Raw genomic sequence first — 24,830 nt, 5'->3', positions numbered from 1 at the left:
GCCAGGATGAGGGGCCTTGAACGTCAGACCAAGGAACCAGGCTTTAACTGGAAGCCAGGAAGGGAGACCTCAGCCTTTCAGGAGAGAATGACTTCTGTTTGTTTGTTTGAGACAGGGTTTCTCTGTAGCCCTGGATTTCCTGCAACTCACTCTGTAGACCAGGCTGGCCTGAGAATGACTCCTTTAGTGAATAGATCTGAGGCCAGGGATATTTGCAAGATGAGACACAGGAATTCCCAGCTAAAGCCCTGAGAACTGAAAGCAGAGAGGCGGGAGGTGATATGATTGGGGGGCGGGGGGGGGGGGAGAATCTGAGATAAGATCACAACCCAGCCAGGGGTAGACTGTCAGAGGAAGTGAAATCCCACTGCGTTCATCCTCCCTGTGTGTCCCCACTCCCTTCTGCACTCGTGACTGTACCTTCCTTGGCACCAGCAAGGGTCTCAGTCCTTTGATGGTACAATGGGGAGGGGCTTCCCAGGAAAAGGTGAATTCTCTAAACTTTTAGTGCTGATGAAGGTCTTGGATTGTTGACTCTGACACCAACCTCTGCTGCCAGCGCCCTGATCCAACCCTCGATGCAAACCTGCCTATTGTAGTAGCCAGGAGAACTTAGAACATAGATGGTGACGGAGCCCAAGCATGGACCCGCCAATATGGGTGCCTATAGCATACTCGTGGAAAGATCACTCAAATCTCTTGTTCCTGGGGACAGACTCTATTCCTTTTTGGTCCAGAGGTCTGTCAGCCTGTATCCCAACCCCCATTGAGTCCTGAGCAGAGTTCCCCACCTCAGGCTTGACTTCTTTTGACTGCTTTGTCTTGAACCCCTGGGAATTCCTCATCCCTCTTGGGGTAGTTTGGCTCGAGAAGTCACTTCCCGTCTGTTAAATGGAAGCTAGGAACCTGACCCAGACAGATGAGGTATCCTGGGGTAGACCTCTTTCAAGGGCTTTTCCTTTAGGTTATAGGGTTGTGCCCAGGCACCCAAAGGCAACCTGGGAGTGGAGACTGATTTCGGAGGCTACCAAAAGTTCCTATTGGAATCTTTTCTGCCCTTCCCTCCTAGATTAACTGAAACCTGCTAATTGTGGCTGCCCACACACGTTCCCCTCCCCCACAGCCTCCTTCTCTCACCCCTCCCCCTTTCATCAGAATGATAAAGAAAGGGCCTGGCCTGCCTGTCCCAGCATGGCCTCGGGCTGGGACCCAGCCTCTACTTACAGTCCTACTACCCTGAGCCCCCAGTTAGTCCAGGTCCCGGCTCAGGGCTACCTCCCTTGTATGGGGCCTCGAGACAACTCTCAACTGAGGCCTCCAGAGGCAGAGTCTCTTTCGAAGACCCCCAAGAGGAGGAAGAAGAGATACCTACGGCATGACAAGCCCCCCTACACCTACTTGGCCATGATCGCCTTGGTAATTCAGGCCGCACCCTTCCGCAGGCTGAAACTGGCTCAGGTGAGAGAGTCCCTCGGGCTTTGGGGTACCACTATCCCAGACCTGATCCCCACTTACTGTAGACTCACGCTTGGCCTCTGCCTAGCCTCCTTATCCTTGCATGTGAGACCTAAGACCCTTCTCCCACAGCCCCCACCCACTCTGCCCTCAGGCACAGAAGTCTGTCTCCCTGAGATGGGATGCCCCGGGGTCGGCTGCAGGAAAGGGAGAGGGTACCACTCCAATCCCCACCTCATCGCACCAAATACTGCCTGGTTTCAGATTATCCGTCAGGTCCAGGCAGTGTTCCCCTTCTTCAGGGACGACTATGAGGGCTGGAAGGACTCCATCCGCCACAACCTTTCCTCTAACCGGTGCTTCCGTAAGGTGGGGGTGGTCAATGATCGAATCCCGGGGGCGGCATGGGCTCGGAAACCCTGAATCTCTGGGTAGAACAGCCACACCCAAGCCAACCACTCTCTAGGTGCCCAAGGACCCTGCAAAGCCCCAGGCCAAGGGCAACTTCTGGACGGTGGACGTGAGCCTGATTCCTGCAGAGGCGCTGCGCCTTCAGAACACTGCCTTGTGCCGTCGCTGGCAGAACCGGGGCGCACACAGAGCTTTCGCCAAGGACCTGAGCCCCTACGTGCTCCACGGCCAGCCTTATCTGCCACCGAGTCCCCCGCCACCATCTAGGGAGGGTTTCAGCATCAAGTCCCTGCTAGGGAACCCTGGGAAAGAATCCACATGGCCCCAACATCCTGGGCTAGCTGGACAGAGCACCCCAGCTCAGGAAGGCACGTTGTCAAAGGGGGACGAAGGGGTGGGCACTGGACCCTCCGACTCCTCCGATAAACCTCCGTGGCCCCTCTGCTCCCTTCCTGGGCCCACGAGGATAGAGAGGGAGAGTTCCCAAGGGGAAGTCATCAGGCCTCCCCTTCCCCCAGATCAAGGCTCCTGGCCCCTTCACTTACTTCAGGATTCGGCAGATTCCATGGGAATGTCCAGGAGGGGGAGCAGAGCTTCCCTGTGGGGACAGCTACCTACTTCTTACTTGCCCATCTACACACCCAATGTAGTAATGCCCTTGGCCACACTACCTACCACCTCTTGTCCCCAGTGCCCATCTTCAGTCAGCCCAGCCTACTGGAGCGTAGGCACTGAATCCCCAGGGTCCCAGGACCTGCTCTGTGATCTCGATTCCCTCTTTCAGGGAGTACCACCCAACAAGAGCATCTATGATGTGTGGGTCAGCCACCCTAGGGACCTGGCAGCTCCCGCCCCGGGGTGGCTCCTTTCCTGGTACAGCTTGTAATATCCTAGGGCAGAAAGGGCTGCTTCTCCCTTCCACACATGGATACCATCTTGATGAACCGGGGCTAGGAGTGTGTCCCCAGCAACAGCTTTAAAACACCAGGCACAGCCTTGCTAAAAACCCACAGCTTTAATTAGGTTACTCCAGAAAGGGTTTTGTCTCTGCTAGTTAGGAAGGTCTGGCCAGTCATGCCTTCGACACTCTGACGGGCAGGGACCAGATCTGGAGAGTGGGGCTCAGCCTGGATAGTGCTTCCTCTTGATCCCACCTTCTCAGGCCCTCAAGCCATCCATCTATCTATCCCTCTGTCGCCGTGCCTTCCTGGCTCCAGGCTGGGGGAGGGAGAACCAAAAGTGGGTCCAACCTGAAGTCTTGCCCTCTCTCAACTGCCTGGGTAGAAGGTAGCACCTTTCGGGGAAAGGGTTAAGAAATTAAAGACTAGACCATACGCGATTTTGGTGTAATGGAAGTAGGGGATTGATTAACAGTAAAGGAATTTACAACATTTTAATTCCAAGTCTGATATTGGGGGCAGGGTGGCGACTTGGGAAACCACTTGGTCTGGGTCTGGTTCCTGCAGTTCTGGCTCCCCTGCTGTGTGCTGTGATAAGGGCAAATGGCGATAAGGACAGAACTAAGGGCCTGTGGCTCAGCTGGGGGTGGAGGGGCGGAGGCAATCCTTTCTCAAAGCATAACATTCTCTGGCCAGATCAAGAAGAGGAAAGGGGAAACTGCAGGGCTCTGTTGGGGGCAGTTAGGGCACCACAGTTTTTGTTTTTTGAAGGGTGACCTGGGAAATGGGGTACAGGCTCCGCCGCTGCCTCTGCCAGCAGAGGAATTATTCTCAAGCCCAGCTCCAGGGGCTTTGACTCAGATCTAGGGAGGCAGGTCCCTTGGAGATTCCAGAGTCAAGCCAGAACAGCCGTTGGGGCTGGGGCTGGGAGGGCTGCCAGGAGATGGTGTGGGGGTACAGGAAGTTCCGGTGAGTGGAGTATCAGTACTGAGAGAAGAAGGGGTTCCGGAGCGTGGGGCTCTACGGCGCCGGGCAGGCCCCAGTTCCACTTGACCCACTCGCTCGGCGAACTTGAGGGAGCAGATGGTCTCCCCGAGATCTTCCGTCCTTGTGGAGATCTACAAGAGAGGGGGAACTCAGACACAGTCCCGCTGGCAACACCCCAGGCTTGCGCTAGCCCAGGGACTCACCTGCAGCAGCAGAACTGCAGTGGTGCCCGCGCCGAGCGCCGGCTGTAACAGGCGCGTAAGCTGTGAGTCGCGGAAGGGCACATGAGGCCTCCGAGCACGGAGCGCGGCCATCACTCCTCCTAGTGCCAGCAAGGAGCGGTTGATTGCCTGGGCCTCACGCAGGCGCCGGGCGCCATTAGGGTCTCTCGGTAAAGGACTGGCCACCCCTGCTTTCCACACCCGTTCAGATCCTGCCAGATCCACCAGGTGCAATGTGCCTGCAGGACAAATGAACCGGATGTGGAGGAGACCTTTAGTGAGCTGGAAACTCAGCAGGATGTAAGCACAACCAGAGGTACCTGTGATACCCTGGGCCCGAGGTGGGGATGCTGCACGTATAGTCAGCGTAACTAGGGCGTGGGAGCGTGAGCTGTGCTGGTTCATGACAGTGGCTGCTGTAGCTCGGTTGCTTCTCCCCAGACTCAGCATCTGGAGAGTGGAGCATCAAGGCTAACCTGGTATATCCAGATAGCTCCTACCCCTAGGTGGGCGCAGACAGGGGCCCTGGAGGAAGCAGCCTTACCTGGTGCAGGGTTTCTAGGTTAGGTACGTCCCAGTGTGTGAGGCCGGCCACTTGAATTCCCCCCTGCCCTGCAGGTCCCTGCCTCACTACCAGCCGCTCTGGAGGCCCTGTAGCTAGGAGGTCCCTGGTGAGAGAGGGTGGGTTTAGTTCTATGGGTTTAAAAGGTGGCCAGGGGCAAGGAGAACGCCGCCCACGCATCCCTGACCTGACCGCCTCGTTGTAGATCTCCACCATGCTGAGGGTCACATGGTGGTGCCCTCCAGTCCCCATCTCCCGGAACAGCAACTGCAGTGCCCTAGGAGCTATGCCAGGGTCCTCAGGCGGGCCCTGAGGACAGTGTGCAGTGCCACGTTGGACTCTCATACAAAGCCCTGAGTCTCCTCTTCCCCGCACTCCCGCTCACCCCCTCCAACCACCCCCCTGCCCCCAAGGGTGACCTCCAACCTACCTCCATGCTGTAGGTTTTCCCTGTCCCAGTCTGACCATAAGTGAAGATGCAGACACTGTACCCCTGAAGGCAGGACAGCACAGCTGGCTCCAGCTGCCTGAAGACCTGGCGACGAAAAACAGGTGGAAGAAGTGTTCTCAATTCTTCCCTATCTCCCCTAGAAGGGTAGTAAGCACAGTCAGCAAAATGTGAGCAAAGGGTAACTCCCCTGGGAAGTGGCTCCCTTCCTTCAGACAGTGGCTGCCTGAAGAATCAGTGGGGCAGGCGGAGGCATAACAAAAAACATCAGCCTGGCAGACAGCCTCTAGGCCAGTTAGGAAGTCCGGGGTGAGGTGGGGGAGGTGGAGAGCGGTGGTCAAGAGATTAGGCGCCAGGCCTGGACTTCCAGGTTAAAAGCTAAGGTGACTGAAAGCCAAGTATTCATCATCCTCTCTGTGTTTTTCTGGGTCATTCCTCTCTACAGCAACTAATGGAAATATACGCTGGGGAGCCCAAATGGTACTAGATGAGAAAATAATAAACCTAAGTAGGGAGGAGTGGTGTGTGCCTTTAATTCCAGTCCTCAAGAAGCAGGGGCAGGCAGATCTCTGAGCTTGAGGCCAAGCTGTCTACATAGCTAGTTCCAGGCCAGTCAGAGATATACAGTGAGACCCTATCTTAGAAACAGACAAATAAACAAGCAAGCAAGGAGGACCTCTGTGGGTATAGGAAATAATGACCAGGGAGGACTGTAGAAACCAGGCTTGGAAAAGAAGCTGAAGAAGACATGGGGCTGAAGCGTTCAGCCTGTTGGACAGAACTATGGTGGAGGCAATAATAGCCTTTTGAGTAACTACACGGCCAACTTTCCTATGAGAAGGTCTTTAGAGACTGACTGGCTGCCACTTCTGATTGAGGATCATATAAACAATGTTTAGAATTAGCAGAGTGAGGATAAAAAGTTCAGGACTAAGTAGTGCAAAAAACGGAAATACAGGTGAGCAACTTTATGAGAGATACATTTGGTCCGGTTTGTTAGACCGATCACCGAGTGCAGACGACCCAAAGCACAGGAGAAAAGTCTAGGGAGCCTGCAGATTGGGGTGGGAGATGATGCCAGACAGATCAGACAGACAGAGGCAGGTGGGAAATCAGTCAGCAGTGAGTCTGTCCCTGCTAGACGCTACATTACAGCGGCTCTGTGAGAGCAGCAGGCAGCCTGGGTCTTCTCTGCCAGCTCTGTCCCTTACCTAATCCCTTAACAGCTCTGAGCCCTCATTGCAGTCACGGAAACTCCAGCAGCACAATTTATGTGCAAATGGAGATCATGAGTGAAACAAGCTGGGGTAGACTGCTTTTCTACTGGGCAAAAAAAAAAAAAAAAAAAAAAAAAAAAGGGAAGAGTACGAGATCGGAGTAGGGCAGTGGGGGAGCACTGAGACTCCCCCATAACCTGTTTTAGGATCACAAAGCTAGCAGAGGCTCTGCTTGTGGACAGAAGCCTGGGCAGAAGAGACTCCAAGCTATCACCCACAGGATCGCAGCGCTGTCTTAACCACTGGGGAACCCGCAGTGCTCTGCAACCAGTTTGACGAAGGCAGTAACTCACCTTGGACAGGCATTTCCCTTAGCACTCGGCTGGGCAGCCAGTCCTGCCTCCAAGACTTTCAGTGGCTCCCTTCCCTGACGGAGCCCAGCCTCCCACCATCTCATATTCAGATGGGCATGGAAGAGGGAATGGGCCTCTTCCGGACCCAGGGGACTCTGAGGAAGGGTCAGGACAAATGCAATGGTAGCTGTCACCTCCTCCTGGCTGGCATCTTGAGGAAAGACCCAGTCCAGGCGAAAGCGATGCTGGCGCCCTCGGTAGCTGGTGGTGATGGTTCCCCCTTGTCCAGGCTCCACGCTCACCAGGCTGGAAGGTTTCCCTTCGGCTGGTCTCAGCCGACACAGAACACGAATATTCCCTGCATTAGGGACCACACCGGCATATTGCCTCCACAGCCCTAAAACAGAGAGCTCGTCTTTGACCCTGTAGTCACTGGGGCTCCACTCCTAAAGCCGCTCTCACCCTTGAGTTCCAAAAGCCGCCCTGAGCATCCAGTTGGGGGTGCTTGGTGCCCTTCTGGGAGCTGAGTCTTAGCCTTGCCAGCTGACAGAGCCCCAAGGGCCCAGGAAACCTGTGAGGAATACAGAGAAAGGGGTCGAGGTGTCCTAGAAAGCAACACGAGATCATTTGTAGTGGCATACAACTTTCAGTGGGTATGGACCTGAGGCCATCATTCAGTGGGTTTGAAACAATTATCTAGGAATCATAGGCAGGATTCCTATGTCCTTCTGTCCTTCTGGGCTTCCCAACAATTGTCAATTTTCACAGTATGGAAATAAGGACACAGCCAGGTGGTCGGGGCCTGTACTTTAATCCCAGCATTTGAGAGGCAGAGGCAAGTGGATCTCTGAGTTTGAGACCAGCTTGGACTACAGAGTGCATTCCGGGACAGCCAGGGATATACAGAGAAACCCTGTCTCAATTCCCCCACCACCAGAAAGAGAGAGAGCAAGAGTAAGCAAGAAGGGGGGGGGGGAGAACCAGGACATAGGACACTTTGGGTTACTCAGAAATTACTCTGATCCAAGTGTCAACAACAGCCCACTGGTACAGGCAGCCCCTGAAGGATAGGAAGGGAAAAGCAATAAGAGGCTCCCTGAGATGGTCAATGAAAAGGCTGCTTATAGAAAAGGTACTAAGAGGGAAGGGATCCTTACCTGGCCCTGAGCCTCACTCAGCGAGCCCTTACAACTCTGGGTAAAGGTGCTGACCAGTCCTCGGAGGTCCCCACAGCCCTGACGAAGGCTGGCCATCCGTGCCCGAAGTCCTAGAGGAGGAGGAAGGCCATTGAGAGAGAAAAAGCAGACTGCGGTGCTTTCCCAGAATCCACTTTCTCATCCCTTACCTGCCAGCTGTCCGTGAACTTGCTGCAGCTCCTGTCTGCAGTTCTGTTCTGTCTCCTGCTGGAGCTGCTGGAGGGCCCCTCGAAGGCCCTGCAGCTGCAGCTCCTGTACTCCCAGCTGTCCCTCCCAACCCCACTTCTGTCACTGAGGAAACAGGCACCAGGCCCTGCCCCAGACTTCACCCCCCAGCTTCCCATCCCTCCTGATCCCTAGGTCCCCTAGCCCACCTGGACTCGGAGAGCTTCTGTGGTGTCCTGGGCCTCTTGAAGCTGGCCCTGCAGCTCCAACAGTGCCCCTGCCTCCTCCTGTAGAGAGCGGGAACCAGATGGGCCTTAGAGCCAAATACAAACTCAGAAAGCATATCCTATAGTTTCACTTTACACACTCAGGCCCAAACAAGAATGGCTAAGTCCACAGTTCCCAACTCTATGTCAGGCTCCCTGACCCGGGCTCTGTGCTCTTTATTTTCCTGAGGTTACTCATAGAGAATGGGGATGAAGGGTGGATTTCTACAACAATCAGCCTTATGACTTGTTCATAGTTAGAGACAGCCCCCACTAAAGCAAAGACAAAAATCCCGAGGAGGTTCGGGTATTGTTGCTGGATACCAAGGGTACAGGAACCTGAACTGTCCACACCGTAGCAGCCAAATGGCAGAGTACCTGGGGAGGTCTGGTGAGTGGTCCAGGCCCCCAGTGTAGCAAAAGGTCCCGAGTTAGGCTCAAGCTCTGTTTCAAGGCTTCATTCTCCAATGTGAGGTGCTGGACTCTTTTCTCTGAATCTGTCACCCCCTGACAGAGAGGGATATCATCAGGACCCACCTGAAAAATCCCCCTGACTGTTCAGCCTCTTCCCTATGCCCACCCTAAAAGCCTCACCACTCCCAGACGAAGTCTACTCAGCTCCTCTTCCTGCTGCTCCAGCTGCTGTCTCAGCTCTTCCAGCTGTGGAGGAGCCAGGGGCAGGACAGAATCCCTTTTTGGGTCTCACACCCTCCCAGTCCCTGACATTCCTTACCTGTCCAAGAATGAGCTGTTCTAACCGCTGCCAAACTCTCTGTTCCTCCTCCAGCTGAGGAGGCTGATGCTCCTGATGCTCCTGGGTCTCATCCCTTGGTGCCTCATCCAGGATGGGAGTGGGCTGCGAGGAGCTTTCTTCTTCTGACAGAGACCCTGGAGAGGGAGGCGCCCAGTTACAAGTGAGGGAATGTCTGGCACAGAGAGCAGAACCAGTTCTGCTAGACGCTGCTCCTTCCACGAATAGTGACACTCTTTACAGACCATCTAGAGTGGAGGGCCTCACTGGACAGGTTGGCTGAGTCCCCTGGAGCAGGGCCTGCCTCCCCCGGGGGCTCCGTGTCCATGCCAGAAGGGCCAAGAGCTGACTTGTGACTGTCAACAGTGGGGGGACTTCACCAGGCTGTGAAGGAAGTAAGAACCAAAGCAGAGGAGTTGCGGGTGTGAGGACCACAGAAGCTAGGGAAGGGAAGGAGGTGGGATTGCTCACCTTGTCCAGGTCAGGAGTCGTCCCGCAGCTCTCTTCTGCCCCCAACTGGAGAGAGAGGAACTCGGCAAGACGCATGAGTGCCTCTTCCAGGGACACCTCGGCTGCTCCACCCTCCGCTCCTTTCTGGCCATCTTCAGATTCTGAGCAGCCTTCGTGATCAAGTGAGGAAGGAAAAAGCATTCTGCATCATTAGATGGAGGGGAGGCCTTTCTCCCTCCTGGTGAGGTTACAGTATTCCAACTGCAGGGATTCCCCCTGACCCTTCCTTCCCCAGCAGCTCCTGGGATGCCCCTACCGGCCAGGCTGTTCAGCTCGGTCCACAGTTCTGATGTGAATTGATCCGGACGGCGACGACCCCTAGGTTGGCCGCCGCTTTTCTGGGAAGAGAGCATAGGACGCAAGTGAGGGTGCTGGCAGAATGTGCGGTTCTTTCGCTTCAGAAATGGGCCAAGAGGCTGGGGCTGAGGTCTTTGACCCCATAACCTATACACAGAGAGAATACAGCCCAATTTCCCAGAGCAGGTGTCTAAGGACTTAAGCTGCACAGGTCAGCCACGACCAGATCTCAGAAGGATGGTGGTAACCAACCGTGATGCAGGCCTACTCTGCTCACCTGGGTGGGGTCCCCGGGGTCCGAGACCGCCGCAGCCCCGCCATCCCTGCGGAAAAGACTGTAGAAGATGTAGATGAGCAGAGAGTAAAAGGCGTACATGGGGGCGCGGGGCGGCAGAGAGCACCTCTTCGCGCCGCCCCGCGTCCCCGCACCAGGTCTCTGCACCCGCCCGCCGCAGTGCCCATGCGCATGCTCGCGGCGGTCGCCCCCACGGACGATCTTCCACGGGCGGAGGGCCCACACTGAGGGGCGACTGCGAGGAGCTGCAAAACCTGTACTTAAGGGCCTATCAAGCGTTTTATAGTCCCTCTTTTGCAAAGAACTATAACTGCTGTATAGCCTCTTTTGGGAATCTCGCAGAGACCACCTCCCCCACCCCCAAAGTACGCGCAAGGGAATGGAGCCTTCAGCTCACAGGTGTACAACCTCTCCTCCCCCGGCAGCTCAGCCCAGACTCCACCCCTCCCCGGGAGCCGGACACAGCCCCGCCCAGACCTCGCCTTTGGTCCTAACCTGGCCCCTCCCACAGCAACACTCCTTCGAAGCCCCACCCCGTCCCTTCTCACAGCTCCGCCTAGACCCCTCAAAGCCCCACCTCTTTTCTCTCTGGACAACCCTACTACCCAGAAGCCCCGCCTACATCCCTAGCTCAGACCCTGGACCCTTCGCAGTCCAGCTAACCTGTACTGAAACCCGTGGGTTGTGACTCATGCCTTTAATATCGGCGCTCAGGAGGCAGAGGCAGGCAAATATCAGTGAGTTTGCGGCCAGCTCGGTCTATACAGGAAATTCCAGGCCAGCTAGGGTTAGGTAAAGAGACTCTGAATCACAAATTTGTACTGAAGCTTTGGTCGGGACCTCCACGCTCCCAGCCCCACCCCCTGCAACCTCCCACAGCCCTCCGCAGGCCCCGCCCCGTCCTGCCGCTCTAGCCCGAGCTCCTCTCGTTGGTGGATGCAAGCGGGCTGCTCCATTCCGCGCCTCGGGAGGGCGGGCTAGGAGGCGAGGCCGACTGTTGTGGGCGGATTCCGGTCGGTCTCCAGGTGCTGCGTAGTGCACGTCTCAGGCAAACCTTCGCGGCCGCTTCTTCCCTTCTCCGACGTGGAAGGTCGTATCTAGGACCGTGCGCAGGCCACAGCAAGAGACAAGCTCCTCTTGCCGTTCTGAGTCCCTGGCCTGACATCCCGCTTGGGCGCCAAGATTCCAATCCCATTCCCTTCCCAATCAATTAGTCCTTCTTCCTTGCAGGTGAGTCCAGTGACCTCGGGGCTCCAAAAAGTTTGGAACTGAATCGCTTCTAATGTCTACTCAAAGGTCTCTGGAACTTGAGATTCATGAAGAGCTGCTCTAAGGACTCCAGATCGCCATCCTCTGTGCGTACGTCTCTCCAAATTTGAAGATTCCTTTTTTATCTCCTCAAACTCACTACTATTGAACGTGTCATGGTTTCCAAACCCAGGAATGAATGGAGCACTGTCTTGTCCCACCTGGTGTTGGCAGGGGTGTCCCTGCACGCAGCAGTGAGCTCTGTACAGGTGAATATTATTACTTTCACAAACTATGTAGATCCCTGCAGTAGAAAGAGGGTCATGGGAGGATGGGACTCCTTGACGGTCCCAAACTCTTTCCTATTTAAAACTGGCAGCTTTTAAATGGCTTCTTTTCCCTTCCCATGTCTATCTTTCCCGGTGTCAACAGTCCAGTCGAGGAGCAGCTGCTGGCTTCCTGCTCCAGACCTTTGCTGCCACCGTTATGTTGGCCCCAGGGCTGAACACACAGGAAGACTGTCTCGCTGGAGCCTGGGTTGCCACAGTCATCGGTCTGCCTCTTCTGGCCTTCGATTTTCACTGGGTGAATGGGGACCGCTCTTCTGCCAACCTGCTTCTGGGAGGAGGCATGGTGCTGGCAGTGGCTGGTGACCACCTTGGCCCTGAAGGGTGCTCCGTAGCTGGGCAGGCAGTACTGCTGGTGGTTGCAGTGACCATTCTTATTGTGGCAGTTTTCACAGCTAACACTTATGGGATGTGGGGGGGCGCCATGCTGGGTGTGGCTGGCCTCTTGAGCCGGCTGGATGAGGACAGGCTGCTACTGCTGCCAAAGGAGGATGTCTGTCGTTGGGCCCTGGCTGCAGGTAGTTGGGCCTATTGCCGGGCCCTGCACACACAGCGCCTGCAGTGGGAGTGACTGTGGCACTGACAGCAACACAGGGCTTCTGAGCCAGGTACTACTACGCCCCCTACTGGCCCACATGTAGAGCCCGTTATAGTTTTACTAATGGGGCAGAGTTTGGGTGCTAATCCCTTCACCAGTCATGCATGTGTGGAAGTTTTACCTAAACCAGAATGCACAGAACAGGTCTTTAGGACACTCGGGGCCTGATTCTGGAAGGAACATGGTTGTGAGTCAGAGGCCTGATTTCCAATAAACGTTAGGAATATACAGAAGTATGGAATCTGCTTATTCTTGAGCTAGTTTCCTAAGGCCTCTAGGATATCAGCTGATTTCTCTGAGTAAAGGAGAAGAGGAGTGATGGGCTGTAAGTAGCATAAGGCATTATTTACTTTGGCATCCTGGTAGATTTGCCAAGAGAACCCCAGAGTGCTGGGCATGGTGGTACAGTACAGGTTTTTAATCCCAGTTGGGAGGCAGAGACAAGCAGATCTCTGTGAGTTGTGGGTGGCTAGGCTGGCCTACATAGTGAATTCCAGAATGGCCAGTGCAACATACAGTGAGGCCCTGTATCAAAAGAAGAAGAAGGAGAGAAAAGAAAAAGAAGAAAGAAAAAAGAAAACACTTTTTAAAAAGAAAAAAAAATAAAAACTCTGCTGAGAAGAGTTTTGGGCCTTGGTTTCCTGGGACATAGTAGATTTGCAGATATCCTTGGGGGAGCTGGCAGGTGGCCCTCTGGGGCAATGACCTTCACAAACTGATGACTGAATTCATAAAGGGCAGAAGAGAGCTATACCTCAGCGAGTCCCAGAAACTGCACATCCCTCTGGACTGACTTGATTACTACCTGTTTGACATTCTCTTGTCTGTGCAGAACACATAGCTTAAAAGCCCCACTTTCTTCTATTCCAACTCTGAGGCTGGCACGAAAGAGGTGGGTTAGGGAGTGTACCTAATCCTTCACTGTTCCTGTACTTGCATTGTTGACTTTTATCCCGTCGCGCTAGAGTGGTAGTAGGTGGGCTTTACAAGACCGTGCTCTAATACTCTGGTCAGCTAGGCCAGAGCCTTGCACACACATAAGCCCTAATTTCTGTACACATTGGCACAGGCACTGCCCTCCGCCCCCCGCGGACAAGGGAGTCTAGGGGCACTTTGCACTCTCGAGGAGTCTGAAGTCTGGGTGCCTCTCCAGACCCCGGAGCTGATTGTACCTCTCCAAGGGCAGATTCCCCCAACACCTCCCTCCCCAGCTCCTCTCCCCGTCGCCTCCTGGACCCCACCCCCTTCTGTTCACCTTCTAGGGTGGGTGGGCTCTCTGGCGTTCTCGCTCGTCTATTGGAGGGGGCCGCCGCGTCGTCTTGGCCCTCGCGGCGCTTCCATTGGCTTGCGTGGATCCCACGTGACCAGGAGGACGAGGGGGCGGTGGCGTGGGGGGGGTCCGCAGCGAAAACAAAGATGGCGGCCGCGCCGGGGTTGGTAGCCGGGGCGGCTGCGGGGCGACGCGCGGGCCTGGCCCACTGAGGCAGCTGCACGGTGGGCAGGCTGCGGGGTCGCCGCGGCAGTGAGAAGCCGGCAAGGGCGCGCGGCGACCCTAACTTCCAGCCGGCGAGCGCGCCGGCACCCGCCCGCCGGGCCGGCCGGCCGCGATGTCCGGCGCCGAGGAGGCCGGCGGGGGTGGCCCGGCTGCAGGGCCCGCGGGTGCTGTGCCGGCCGGGGTCGGGGTAGGGGCCGGGCCTGGGGCTGCCGCGGGGCCGGCTGTGGCGGCTCTGGGCGAGGCGGCGGGGCCCGGGATCCCGGACGAGGCAGCCCTGGCCGGCGCTCGGCAGCTGCAAGAGGCGGCCGGCGACCCCGACGCGCCGCCCAAGAAGCGGCTGCGGGCGGCCGAGGCAGCCGAGGCGGCGGCGGCGGCGGTGGCAGCGGGCAGCGGAAAGCTGGAGGAGCGTCTCTACTCGGTGCTGTGTTGCACCGTGTGCCTGGACCTGCCCAAGGCTTCCGTGTACCAGGTAGGGCCGCCGGCCGGGCCCGGCGCCGCGTTGCCTGGAGGCCGGGGGCCGGTGGCCGGGAACCCTTCCTATTCAAACATCCACCTTCCAGGTCTACGAAACCCCGCTCCTGTCTCGAGGCTCCTTATCTTTTCTTGCTCTGAATCTCATTTTCTGTCTTCGATGGTACCCTCTACTTCCCAGTCTGAATTTCCATTCTCCTCCTTAGATCTCTTCACCTTCTGGTTCCTCCAGGGTGCCCCCTTGACATATTCCAGATCCTTTTCAGCTGACGATGAAGAGATCTGAGACCAGGTACCCGCCCTTTTCTAACGCTGTCCCTCGATTCTAGACCCCTGGGTGAAGAAACTTCTTTACTGGAGATAGGACTCCAATTCTGGCAGCCACACCCCCAAAAGTGTCCTTCCATGTTTGAACAACTAAGTGTATCTTCTTTTGTGTCCTATGGAGTCTTGTTTCCTTCTGAAGAACTGGAAGAAAGGAGGGCCTCTCATCCCTTCCCAGGCCTGATCTGAGGAAACAATCTGCGACAAACTTTACAGTTTTGGGTACTTTCTCCTGCCCCAGCCTGGCCAGTTTTTCTACTCAGGCCCACCTCACCCATGCCAAGCTGTCTTCCAAGGTTACCGATACGTAGGAACTTTGTCCTACCTTGCCATCTGAAGACTCAGTGTGCCAGTAAGACTCAGAGTCCTGATCTGTGTGGGTCTAACATGTCCTCTTCCAGGTAAAAGAGAGCAGACCTCTGGTTCAGTGGGAAATGTCTGTCCACCTTCCCCTGGTCTCTCTGTCTTAGTTCCCAGCCTCTTTGAAAAGCAAAGCAGAGTCTCTGTCAGCTTTCTTTGTATTTTCAGGAGCTAAAAGTGGCTGGTGGGGCCTGTTTCCCTGCTTTTCTTTAAACAGAAGACCTGGCTGAGGGCCAGTAGAGGTCTAGTCTGTATAGCCATTTCCCTATCCTTTGGATCTCTATGTTCTTCCTGCCTTGGCTTGAGGTTTGGGGGAGGTGACCTGGATGGGACACTCACCCCCCTAGGTGTTAGGCTGGGCCAACTGGAGGTGCGGTTACCAGGGGTGCTGATTCTAGCACCGGTATTTACCTCTCATTTTAGGGGCCATCGGAACCCACTCACAACTAACCTTTTCCTTGTCTTAGCTTCTTGGTCCTTCTTAGAGGAAGAGCTCTTCCTTTCCTGGGATTTAGTGAGACTCCAGCTAGACAAGCCGATAGAAGGGGGTCCAAAGGAATTCAGGGGTTTCCTAATTGGTCCTGGCATGATGGTAGGCCACATAGCTATAGTTCTGCTTCTGCCCAGAGTGGCTAATGAGACTAGCTGGTTCAAACCAGTCCACACACTGTGTTAGTTGTTTGCTCTGGCTTGGGCGTCTGAAGTCAAGGAGCTGAGGTGAGTAGAGGGGACACCTTCCCAGGTATTGTCCCAGGGAGAAGTCAGTCAGGTTCCCTGAGACGGGCTGTGGGCATTGGCATGATCTCCAAGCTCTGCCGCTAGCCTCCTTCCCACCTCTACCCAGGTAGATACCTCTGTTTTCCCGTCATAAAGACTGGGAGAATCCTCTAGAATATACCATTTTGGAAGCGTCTTGGGAAAGTGCTGGAACTTTGACTACCCACAGATAGCATGTGAAATGGGAGCAGGAGGAATAAGGAAAGGAATGTCCTAGTGTCGAGGAACGCTGCCAGACACGGCCAGCTCCTGGCGTGTGCGGTGCAGCCCTGGAGGGTCCTGTTGCTGTCTTACCAAGGGGCCAGACAGGCCTCCCCAGGGTTCTTTCCTAGTCCTCTCAGGATCTGAGCACAGAATATTCCTGGTCCTGATGTACTGTGGGTCACCACCTCTGCCTGAGCTCAGCTTTTCTCTTTCCTGCTAGCCTTCCTGTCTAACCGACGTCGATGGGCTGTCTCTTCAGTTTCCACCTTCAGCTGTTGCTGACAACATTTGCCTGACCTCAGCAGAACCCTTAGCTCCAGGTGGCACCAGCCATGCTGTGCAGTCTGGGGGCTGACCCTTGCCTCTGCTGGGGTAAAAAGAAGTGGGTAACCATGCTATGATTGGCACTGGACTTGGGGGCAAAACAACAGGCTGCTGAGGTTAGCTGGGTGCATGGTAACTTGAGAGTGTTCTCCATATGCCACCTGTGTTGCCGGGGGAGCTCTTGGAGGGGGACAGGAACAGATTGAGCCTGTGTGTGTAGGTTCATCCACCTGGGCCTGAGACAGCCTTTGGACCTGCAGGGCCAGTTCCATGGGCCATGCTCACACACTGACAGATCACAGACTAAGAAATGTATTCAGGTTGCCTGACCAAGGCCACCAACCAAGTAGTTCTTATCCCTGGGGCCTGTGTCAACTGCTACAACAGGTGCATGCTTTGATGTTCTCTGAGTGGGTGTTAGGTATAGCCTGGGCAGCTGGCCCAGCAAGGTGTGTAGCCTGAGTCTAGGGAGGACCCTTCCAGAGTCAGACAACCACTATGGCAGTGCCTGGTGGGTGGCACGAAGGCCAGAGGCAAACAGACACAAGAACTTCTAGCTAGTCCAGACTAGGCAGATGGACAGGCGGTTTGTGCTGGCTCCCTGTTCTCCATGTATTCATGAGGCTAGAGGACAATGTAGCCAGTCAGTAACTGCACATTGAAGTGCCTTCTCTGGGGGAGTCCCAGCCTAGGATGTTACAGCCTGAGCCCTGACCCACTTCCCGTAGCTTTCCTGCTATAGTCTTTCACATACTGCCCAGTGTGGACCTTTGTAAGATAGACTCAGCCTTGACCCTTTCCTTGAGTGTCAGCCAGGCTCAGCCAGGCTCATCCCCTCAGCACTGCATCTGGCAAAGATACTGCTCCTTCCTCCCAGCCTTCACAAGCCTTCAAGGTCAGGGATCAGTTAAGTGGGCCTCTGCCACAGAATATGGTGGTCTGGCTGTATAGCTAGTGTGGGCTGGTGATTTCTATGGTCAGGGCCCGTGTCACTGTTCACTGTTGCTCCTCTTGGTTCCCTTTTGAGCTGCCCTCTCCGTATATCTACCTGTCTCTGCTTCCTGTTGGGCCTGACTGTAACACAACCCCATCTTGGGGCCCTCTGTTCTCCCTTCAGCAAGGATTCCCATCCTTTCCCACCCTGCCCCAGAGGATGCTTGGCATGTTTTGCTTTTGTCTTTGCCTCTGAATATCAGAGACTGGGTATCTGGCTGACAGAAAGCCCAGAAAACACTTGTCCCATCTCTGCCCAGGACCCCTTCTGAGATCCCCTGTTGTCCAGGGCCTGGGGTCCCCAGCACTGCTGTGCTGCTGCTTTGCTCTTCTTCCTCTTCTCCTCCTTCTTCCTCCTCATTCATTTTTACGTATGTGAGTGTTTTGCCCACTTGTATGCATGTGCACCATGTATGTGCCTGGCGCCTTCAGATGTCAGAACAAGGCTTTGAATCCCCTGCAGCAGGAGTTATGGATAGCTGTGAGCTACAGCAAGTGTCATTAACTTCTGAGCCAACTCTGCAGCCCCTCATTTCCTTGAGTCAGGAAAGAGTCTTGGGAAAAGGATTGCTTAGGTGTCCCGAGGACTGTAGGCTTCCTGGAGTCTAGGATTTTGTTTTGGTTTTTGGGGTGTGTGTGTGTGTGTGTGCATGTGCATGCATGTTGGCAGTTTGTTATTTTGAGTTGCTTTTTAACTCAAAATAAGCTGTGATCATTTCTGAGTAAAAGCCACATTCTAGGGGATAGCTGGGCCCATCTGAATTCTGGATGTGGCCTGTCTAGAACTTCAGATCCAGCCTGAACGGAAGGTTCTTGTCCTTGCTTCCCCCATATTGGTTGTGTACCAGTGGACAAGGAGCCAGTTCTGCTCAGGTCCATGCTTGACTATGGAGGTTCAAGAAGTTGGCTTAACTCTCAAGATGCCATTAGGCCTGATGGAGCCTTAACTGCATCCAAGACACCATGGCAAACTAGAGAAAAACAGCCTCCAGGTGGCTGAGCAGCACCTTGGTTTAGTGCCTTTGGGTGCCAGTGGCTTCTGTCAAGAGTCTGTGAGTCTGTGGTGCCCTGAGCAGGAGAGTAGGCTGATCATATGGGTCTGGGTGCCATCCATACTCTATTTTGGGCTCCCAGTGTTTGCAAGGACCATATGTTCTAGGTTTGAAAGATTCTAACTGACCACAGGGAACTTGCAGTCAACTGCGAGATGAGGAGGCCCCGTTCGTTTCTGAGACCTGCTTGTGGCTCAGGAGCAGGGCTGCTTCTGATCCATAGTATTCCATCTCGCTCCTCTCACCTGGGTGAGACTCCAGTCAAATAGAACACCCTGCCCTGGGCATGCACAGGCTGAGTGCCTGAGCTGTCTGCAGGCTGGAAGATGGAAGGACTAGAGCCTAGCCTGTGGGGTTCAAGAGCAGTGACTATTTCTGGGTCATTCAGAGGAGCCTGAGTCCTCAGCCCCTGGGGATGGAGCCGTAGAAGTGTTGATATGGGTAACTGCAGGGTGGCATTTGTACGGAGGCTGCTGCAATCTGAGTGTCAGGCTTTGCTGCAACACATTGCCTCTGCTGTGGCATCCTGTGCCCAGGAAGAAACTGAAGCCTGCAGAGAGAAGATGATGAGTCCAAGATGATGCTGTGGCTGAGGGAGCATCTCAACCCTGTGAGCTCCAAGTCAGTATCTGTGATAAAAGGGCCTGCAGAGACCTTCAGTGTCAGCTGGGATAGAAGGCTAGAATGTACCTAGCTGATGGCGGAACAGTAGCCTTGCAGGAGCAGTTTCTGGAGGTGCCCAGGCACTGTAGTGGACACTGTAGAACCATCTGTGGCCAAGCTTGGAATAGACAGTGGGCTCTATAAGTCAGGGGATAGGCACAGTCTGTCCAGCTAAGGCTAACTGTGGATGTCCTGCACTTATATTTGAAGTTAGGTCTTGCTCAGGAAGTTAAGAGAGGGTTCCAGGTTAAGTGCATTGTTTACACAGAGCTTATCCAGAGACCATATCCTGAATGGCTGCTGAGTGGATCCAAGTGGGTGTGTATTGGTCCTCAGGCCAGTACACTACAGAACATCTTGGGGTTTGTTCTGCCACTCAGAGCTGAACTGTCAAGGCTCTAACACCCCATTTTCCTAGACCTTGCAGACTCCTGCAGAGGCCCACAGGGACCTAGAAGAAAGCAGGAGCAGCACCATTGTCATGTGGTGTGAAATTGATTTCAGTTTGCAGCTCTCAAGAGAATGGGCTCTGTGGCCAGACCTAGCATGGGCTTAGGTGGCTCTCAGGGTGGGGGGTAGGAATGGTACTGAGAATTAGTAATAGGATTGGCACCCTCAGCTCCTATTAGGAGGGCCCAGGACTCCTTTCCAAGTCTGCCTGGGCTGAGATTAGGGGCAGGTAGCCTCAGCCTGGCTTAGAAACCTTAAGAGGATCAGGCTACAGCAAGGAAAAGTACTGTCACCTCTACTCAGACTAGTAAATTCTGAAAGTGACTATGGCCCTGAGCACTGAGCGTCATCTAAGCCTCAGGTAGCCTGCTACCAGAAAGTGACTACAGCCTTGAACACTGAGTCTCATCTAAACCTCAGGTAGCCTGCTACCAGAAAGTGACTACAGCCTTGAACACTGAGTCTCATCTAAACCTCAGGTAGCCTGCTACCAGAAAGTGACTTCAGCCCTTAAAAGTAGTGGGGCTACAGGGTCCTGGGAATCTTAGTGCTGGTATCTGGCCGAGTGAACTTTCTTTGTTTTTCCTTAAGACAGGGGTCCCACCATGTAGCCCAGGCTGGACCAGAAATCACGTCATATTCCAAACTAGCCTCAAACAGTCCTGCCTCTGCTTTTGCCTCTGCCTCTGCCTCTTGTGTTCTGAGATTATACCACTCCCAGTTCTAGATAGAGTTCTTGACGGATGCTGTGTCACACGTCTACGGGGCACCATGAGAGTGCCTCTCTGAAACACATGAGCATTTCATTTGTGTTGTATTCCCTCCTGCCTTCCAGAAGGAATAATAGTCACTGTCCTGGGAAGTCCTTAGGCAGACGGGGGATAAAAAGATTTGATCAGCATCTGCCACATCTACACCCAGCTCCAACCCTGCCCATTGACGTCTAGGGGTGGACTCAATAGATTGTTTTTTAATTTTTCAAGCACACATAGGTTTGGTCGTAGATAATCATGTGATGTTACCATGGGCATGGGCTCCTCATCAGGTTTCTATCGCTGTCAGCCATCAGCATGGAGGGTCCATCATTCATTCACCAAGGACTCAGAGAACCTGCTGAGGCAATAAGATGGCAGCTCAGGCTTAGTAAGCCAGGCAGGGATGCAGACGTAGCCTCCCGGCATGCCCAGGCAGTGGCTGCATATGGCGCTTTCCCTAATGCACACTGTATACATTACCCTCAATATGGTAGGCCTGACATACTGGTCTCTCCTTTAACACTGAGTCCCTCACAGTGTGGGAGCCCACCCTGGTAATAGCATTCCCATCCCATTCTGTATCGGTGGCACCAAATGGTACTCAGCATATACTGCATCAGTAAAAGACCCAGGATAGGAGTAATTCTAAGTCTGTGTATAAGCAAGGATAGGCTAGCAAGTCTGCTCCTGGTGATCCCGTTTATATCAGCCCAATTCAGTGTCCTTCCCGAGCCAGTGTAGCCTCCTCCCTGCCAGAGGCTCTGTACCCTTAGTGCTGGAGCAATCCCAGTAGGTAGTTGTCTTCTCTGATTGCAGCTGCTGGTTTTTACCTGTATTTATCTGCAAGGGCTAGATGGGGGACCAGAGCCAATCTCAGCTGTAGCCACTTCCAGTCCCCACATGAATAGTCTTTTGAAAGCCAAGGGAAAAAAAAAATGCCTACTTCAGCAGTAACCATGACCTCGTAAACAGCTGCTGGCTGGGTGCCCCTAATCATGTCAAGCCAAGAGCTAGTTTTCTCTGATAGGTTAAGTGGAAAAGCCAGGTTCCAAACCCAGATGTGGTCAGGTCAATTGCCAGCCAGGCCTGCTTTAGGATGTACCCAGAACCCCTATGACCTGATAAGACTCCACCCGCTCTTCACAAAACCAGAGCTAGCATGACATCCCAAGCAGCTCTCAGTGTATGCTAGATACCAGCAAGGCTTGGGACCAGCAGTTACTCCTCACCTAGCATCCCTCCGGACACCTGGTCTGGCTGGAGCCATCAAGTGTGGGAGCGCACATGCGTGCAAGCATCCCACAGGTCTGTGAGCTTCACCTCCCTTTCCTTCTTCGCAGTGTACTAACGGTCACTTGATGTGCGCTGGCTGTTTTATCCACCTACTAGCAGATGCCCGGCTGAAGGAGGAGCAGGCCACATGTCCCAACTGTCGTTGTGAGATCAGTAAGAGCCTCTGCTGCCGGAACCTGGCTGTGGAGAAGGCTGTGAGCGAGCTGCCTTCAGAGTGTGGCTTCTGTCTGCGTCAGTTCCCTCGCTCCCTCCTAGAGAGGCACCAGAAAGAGGAATGCCAGGACAGGTAACCATGATGAAGGTGTGGCCTTGGGATTTGCTCAGCCCTCATTGTCTGGGCCCTGGTGACCACATATGCAGCCCAATGATAACCGTGTAGGCCGCGGGTGGTAGGAGACAGGGTCTCCGCTAGCTGCTTTCTGGATATGATGCTAGCTAGCCCTGTAGGATCCTCTGTGGCTATTGGGTAGGCCCCTGGAAGGTCCACTACACCAGGATCAGCTCAAAAGCTCTAGAAAGCTTGAGTGAAACTCTTGTTTGACAACCTAGTCCCCACATATAGAAACAGCCACTTGTCTGGCAAGGACCTGGCACCAAGAGCTCTCCCAGAATGGGTCTGTGTGAAGTCCAGTACTATGGTCAGCAACCAGCTAACCCCCAGGTAGAGCACCATGAGCACTGGGCCCAGGAGGCATATTGACTACCTGCTGTAGAGCTGCTGTCTCCCCAGTCTCTCATGTGCATGTCAACATGTGTTCTAAGTGGCTGGCCTCATAATTCAGTGTATCCTATGGGAACCAGTCTAAGTGGGGCAGGAGTCTTTGAAGAGACTACTGGGCATGACCATTTGTTCCAGCCAGAGTTGACGGCTCTTCTCACCTCCTACTAGGGTGACACAGTGCAAGTACAAGCGCATTGGCTGCCCGTGGCATGGCCCTTTCCATGAGCTGACAGTGCATGAAGCCGCGTGTGCTCACCCAACCAAGACAGGCAATGAGCTGATGGAGATCCTCGATGAGATGGACCAGAGCCACCGCAAGGAGATGCAGCTCTACAACAGCATCTTCAGCCTGCTCAGCTTTGAGAAGATTGGCTACACAGGTGAGGCAGCCCACATTCCTCTGCATGCCACATGATGCTGTTTGGGACAAAAGAGCTGGCAGCTGAGAACAGGGGAGGCAGTAGACTCTGGGCAGTGGGCACAGGCTGCGCCGATGGGCAGGAAAGTACCTTGGGGAAGAAGATAGGTTGGCGATTTTGCAGAAAGGGGGATGTACCTGCATGGCTCCTACAGAGATCCTTCCCACCTGTCCCATCCCCCCCTTTGCCTACCACCCTAGCAAGATAACACCCCCCTCGCTGTATGGGGCTCCACATATTTGGGATGGTTGGGTCTAATTAGAAAATTGGGTATGTTTTGGGCAGTTGGGTGTTTGGGGCCTTACCTTTGGAGCACGGAGCAAGAAGAACATTCCATCAAGTCAGGTCCTGTCTGCAGACGTTCACTGAAGGCACAGAGCCTCCCAAGGCTGGCAAGAAGCTGTCTGGAGACAGGGTTCCAGAACAAGCTGAGGGTCTGAGCTCAAACTGTAGAACTGGGAATGGCTGTCCACACATGAGTAAGCTGGATAGGCCTGTGCTCACTGGATCTCATGGCTCCCGGGCATCTGCCACCAGCTTTGAACATGTCGGGGAGCAAGAGCCAGGCCACAACTTGGGCCAGAGAACAAGAAGCACCTGCTGATACTGGGGCCATTCAGGGAAACTCCATTCCCTCAACTGCTCAGCCTGCGGCAGGTGGCCAGCTCAGAGCGCCCAGGGCAGTCTTGGACAGCCAGTCATGCCATGCTGCCTAGACTAGCCCGAACAGGCCTGAGATGCAAAGGGCCCAGGGGCCTGCATCAGCAGAAAACTATGGCTCTTGGTTAAGAGTAGCCTTGGCTGAAATCTCATGGCCTGTGGGGTCTGGGTAGGCCAGGCCATGTGGCTACAGCAGAGCTGGGTGGGAAGCCCTGTCCGTGAAGGAAGGACTGGCTGCGTAAGAACCCGCACATCCACAGCAGGACGTGCCAGCCACAGGACTGCAAAGGCAGGTCTGCCTGCTAAGCGACAGCCCTGCAAACAGCCGGGCAGAATCCATGTCACAGTGCAACCTTGAGGACTTGGCAACCCCCTGGGCAGGGCCAGGTACCATATGCCACCTGCTGGCTTCTCTGGCAGCTTTGTATCAGAACCAATAAAGAGCATTTGTTCTCAGAACTGTATCCTGTCTGTGTGTCTGCTTACCCCTCCCCTCTGGGGACACGGGGCTGAGGGTAAGGAGGGTGGGTGGCTCTGTGGGATGGCCACACCTGGGCCACATGACCTGATGTCCCACATCCTCAGGATTCTCCAGCTAATTGGTGTTAATTCTGTTTGTTGTTGTCCCCCAAAGCTTGTGTACTTCCATTTGCCATATTGTGTTTGACTTACCTTGTGGCAAGTAAAGCACGCTGTCTGGGTAAGTTGCCTTCCACCCTGGCTGAGCCTGTCCTTGGCCTGTTAGGGAAGGCGTCACCCACTGGCCTTCCCCAGCACTAACAGTTGGCTGTCTGGCCCTGTCTGTCTCCACAGAGGTTCAGTTCCGGCCTTATCGCACTGATGACTTCATCACACGCCTGTACTATGAAACACCACGGTTCACAGTACTGAACCAGACATGGGTCCTGAAGGCTCGTGTGAATGACTCGGAGCGCAACCCCAACCTGTCGTGCAAGCGCACACTTTCCTTCCAACTACTCCTCAAGAGTAAGGTCACGGCACCCCTGGAGTGCTCTTTTCTTCTGCTCAAGGGCCCATACGATGATGTGAGGATCAGTCCTGTTATCTACCACTTTGTCTTCACCAATGAGAGCAATGAGACAGACTATGTGCCGCTGCCCATCATCGACTCTGTGGAGTGCAACAAGCTGCTGGCCGCCAAGAACATTAACCTGCGGCTCTTCCTGTTCCAAATACAGAAGTAAGATGGACCCCGGCACCCGAGGAGCAGAGGGTCGCAGTCCAGCAGTGCTGTCCCACCCACCCCTGGCTTGGCAGCCGCTTCACACAACTCTATGATCATTTAGCAAAGGAGGAGAACAAAATCAAACACTGAGAAAGTCTGCATGCGTGTGCAACGGGGTCCCTGCCTCTGGCTCACCTTCCTCCCCTCTGCCTCCCACCTCCTGCAGGCAGCCAGAGGCTGAGCTGACCACAGTGGAAACAGCGCTCTGGGCTCCTCAGGTACAGGTGGTGAGGAGGGCAAGAAGCCACCCTTATCCCAGCTCCCATCCTCACATCGAGGTGGCACGGTGGTTCCCTGGCCGGGTTCAGGGACCCTGGCTGACTTCAGACAGCATATTTGATTGCAATTAAAAAGGCAGCCTTGTTTCCTACTTTCTGTTTTGTTGGAGGGGGAAGGC

The 24,830-nt window shown here is 54.6% G+C and overlaps 3 protein-coding genes across 11 annotated transcripts; 2 read left to right on the top strand and 1 right to left on the bottom strand.

Annotated features, from left to right (window-relative positions):
* The first annotated feature begins 327 nt into the window (after positions 1-327).
* On the top strand, positions 328-3,263 carry Foxh1 (forkhead box H1). Of its 2 annotated transcripts, XM_052161605.1 has the most exons (3): positions 330-1,458; positions 1,720-1,824; positions 1,922-3,263. In XM_052161605.1, the coding sequence occupies exons 1-3, from the start codon at positions 1,192-1,194 to the stop codon at positions 2,750-2,752; spliced, it is 1,203 nt and encodes a 400-aa protein (XP_052017565.1). In that variant the 5' UTR covers positions 330-1,191; the 3' UTR covers positions 2,753-3,263. The 2 variants fall into 2 exon arrangements, with proteins under 2 accessions (XP_052017566.1, XP_052017565.1); XM_052161606.1 differs by lacking the exon at positions 1,720-1,824 and having other exon boundaries at positions 328-1,458.
* Kifc2 (kinesin family member C2) lies at positions 2,863-10,459 on the bottom strand. 3 transcript variants are annotated; one of them, XM_052161604.1, is made up of 18 exons: positions 10,442-10,459; positions 10,016-10,073; positions 9,698-9,779; positions 9,403-9,551; positions 9,177-9,315; positions 8,914-9,068; positions 8,775-8,840; positions 8,559-8,687; positions 8,124-8,201; positions 7,899-8,013; positions 7,711-7,820; positions 7,016-7,124; positions 6,748-6,911; positions 4,966-5,070; positions 4,723-4,844; positions 4,518-4,641; positions 3,956-4,423; positions 2,863-3,883 (listed from the first exon to the last, which is right to left on the bottom strand). In XM_052161604.1, exons 4-18 carry the CDS (start codon positions 9,475-9,477, stop codon positions 3,629-3,631), a joined length of 2,214 nt encoding a protein of 737 aa, XP_052017564.1. In that variant the 5' UTR covers positions 9,478-9,551; positions 9,698-9,779; positions 10,016-10,073; positions 10,442-10,459; the 3' UTR covers positions 2,863-3,628. The 3 variants fall into 3 exon arrangements, with proteins under 3 accessions (XP_052017564.1, XP_052017563.1, XP_052017562.1); XM_052161603.1 differs by lacking the exon at positions 10,442-10,459 and having other exon boundaries at positions 3,956-4,212; positions 4,294-4,423; positions 10,016-10,412; XM_052161602.1 differs by lacking the exon at positions 10,442-10,459 and having other exon boundaries at positions 10,016-10,412.
* Positions 10,460-10,696: 237 nt separating this feature from the next.
* LOC127668161 (zinc finger TRAF-type-containing protein 1) lies at positions 10,697-24,803 on the top strand. Of its 6 annotated transcripts, none has more exons than XM_052161613.1 (4): positions 11,001-11,550; positions 21,435-21,673; positions 22,277-22,488; positions 24,001-24,803. In XM_052161613.1, the coding sequence occupies exons 1-4, from the start codon at positions 11,458-11,460 to the stop codon at positions 24,390-24,392; spliced, it is 936 nt and encodes a 311-aa protein (XP_052017573.1). In that variant the 5' UTR covers positions 11,001-11,457; the 3' UTR covers positions 24,393-24,803. The 6 variants fall into 6 exon arrangements, with proteins under 6 accessions (XP_052017570.1, XP_052017571.1, XP_052017568.1 ...); XM_052161607.1 differs by lacking the exon at positions 11,001-11,550 and adding an exon at positions 13,618-14,190; XM_052161610.1 differs by lacking the exons at positions 21,435-21,673; positions 22,277-22,488; positions 24,001-24,803 and adding exons at positions 10,697-10,770; positions 11,714-12,782 and having other exon boundaries at positions 11,264-11,550.
* The last annotated feature ends 27 nt before the right edge of the window (positions 24,804-24,830 follow it).

This window comes from Apodemus sylvaticus, chromosome 17 (assembly GCF_947179515.1).
Source record: "Apodemus sylvaticus chromosome 17, mApoSyl1.1, whole genome shotgun sequence".
In the NCBI taxonomy this organism is placed as follows: domain Eukaryota; kingdom Metazoa; phylum Chordata; class Mammalia; order Rodentia; family Muridae; genus Apodemus; species Apodemus sylvaticus.
Note: the sequence above shows the minus strand (reverse complement) of the source record. Positions and strands in the feature narration are given on the sequence as shown.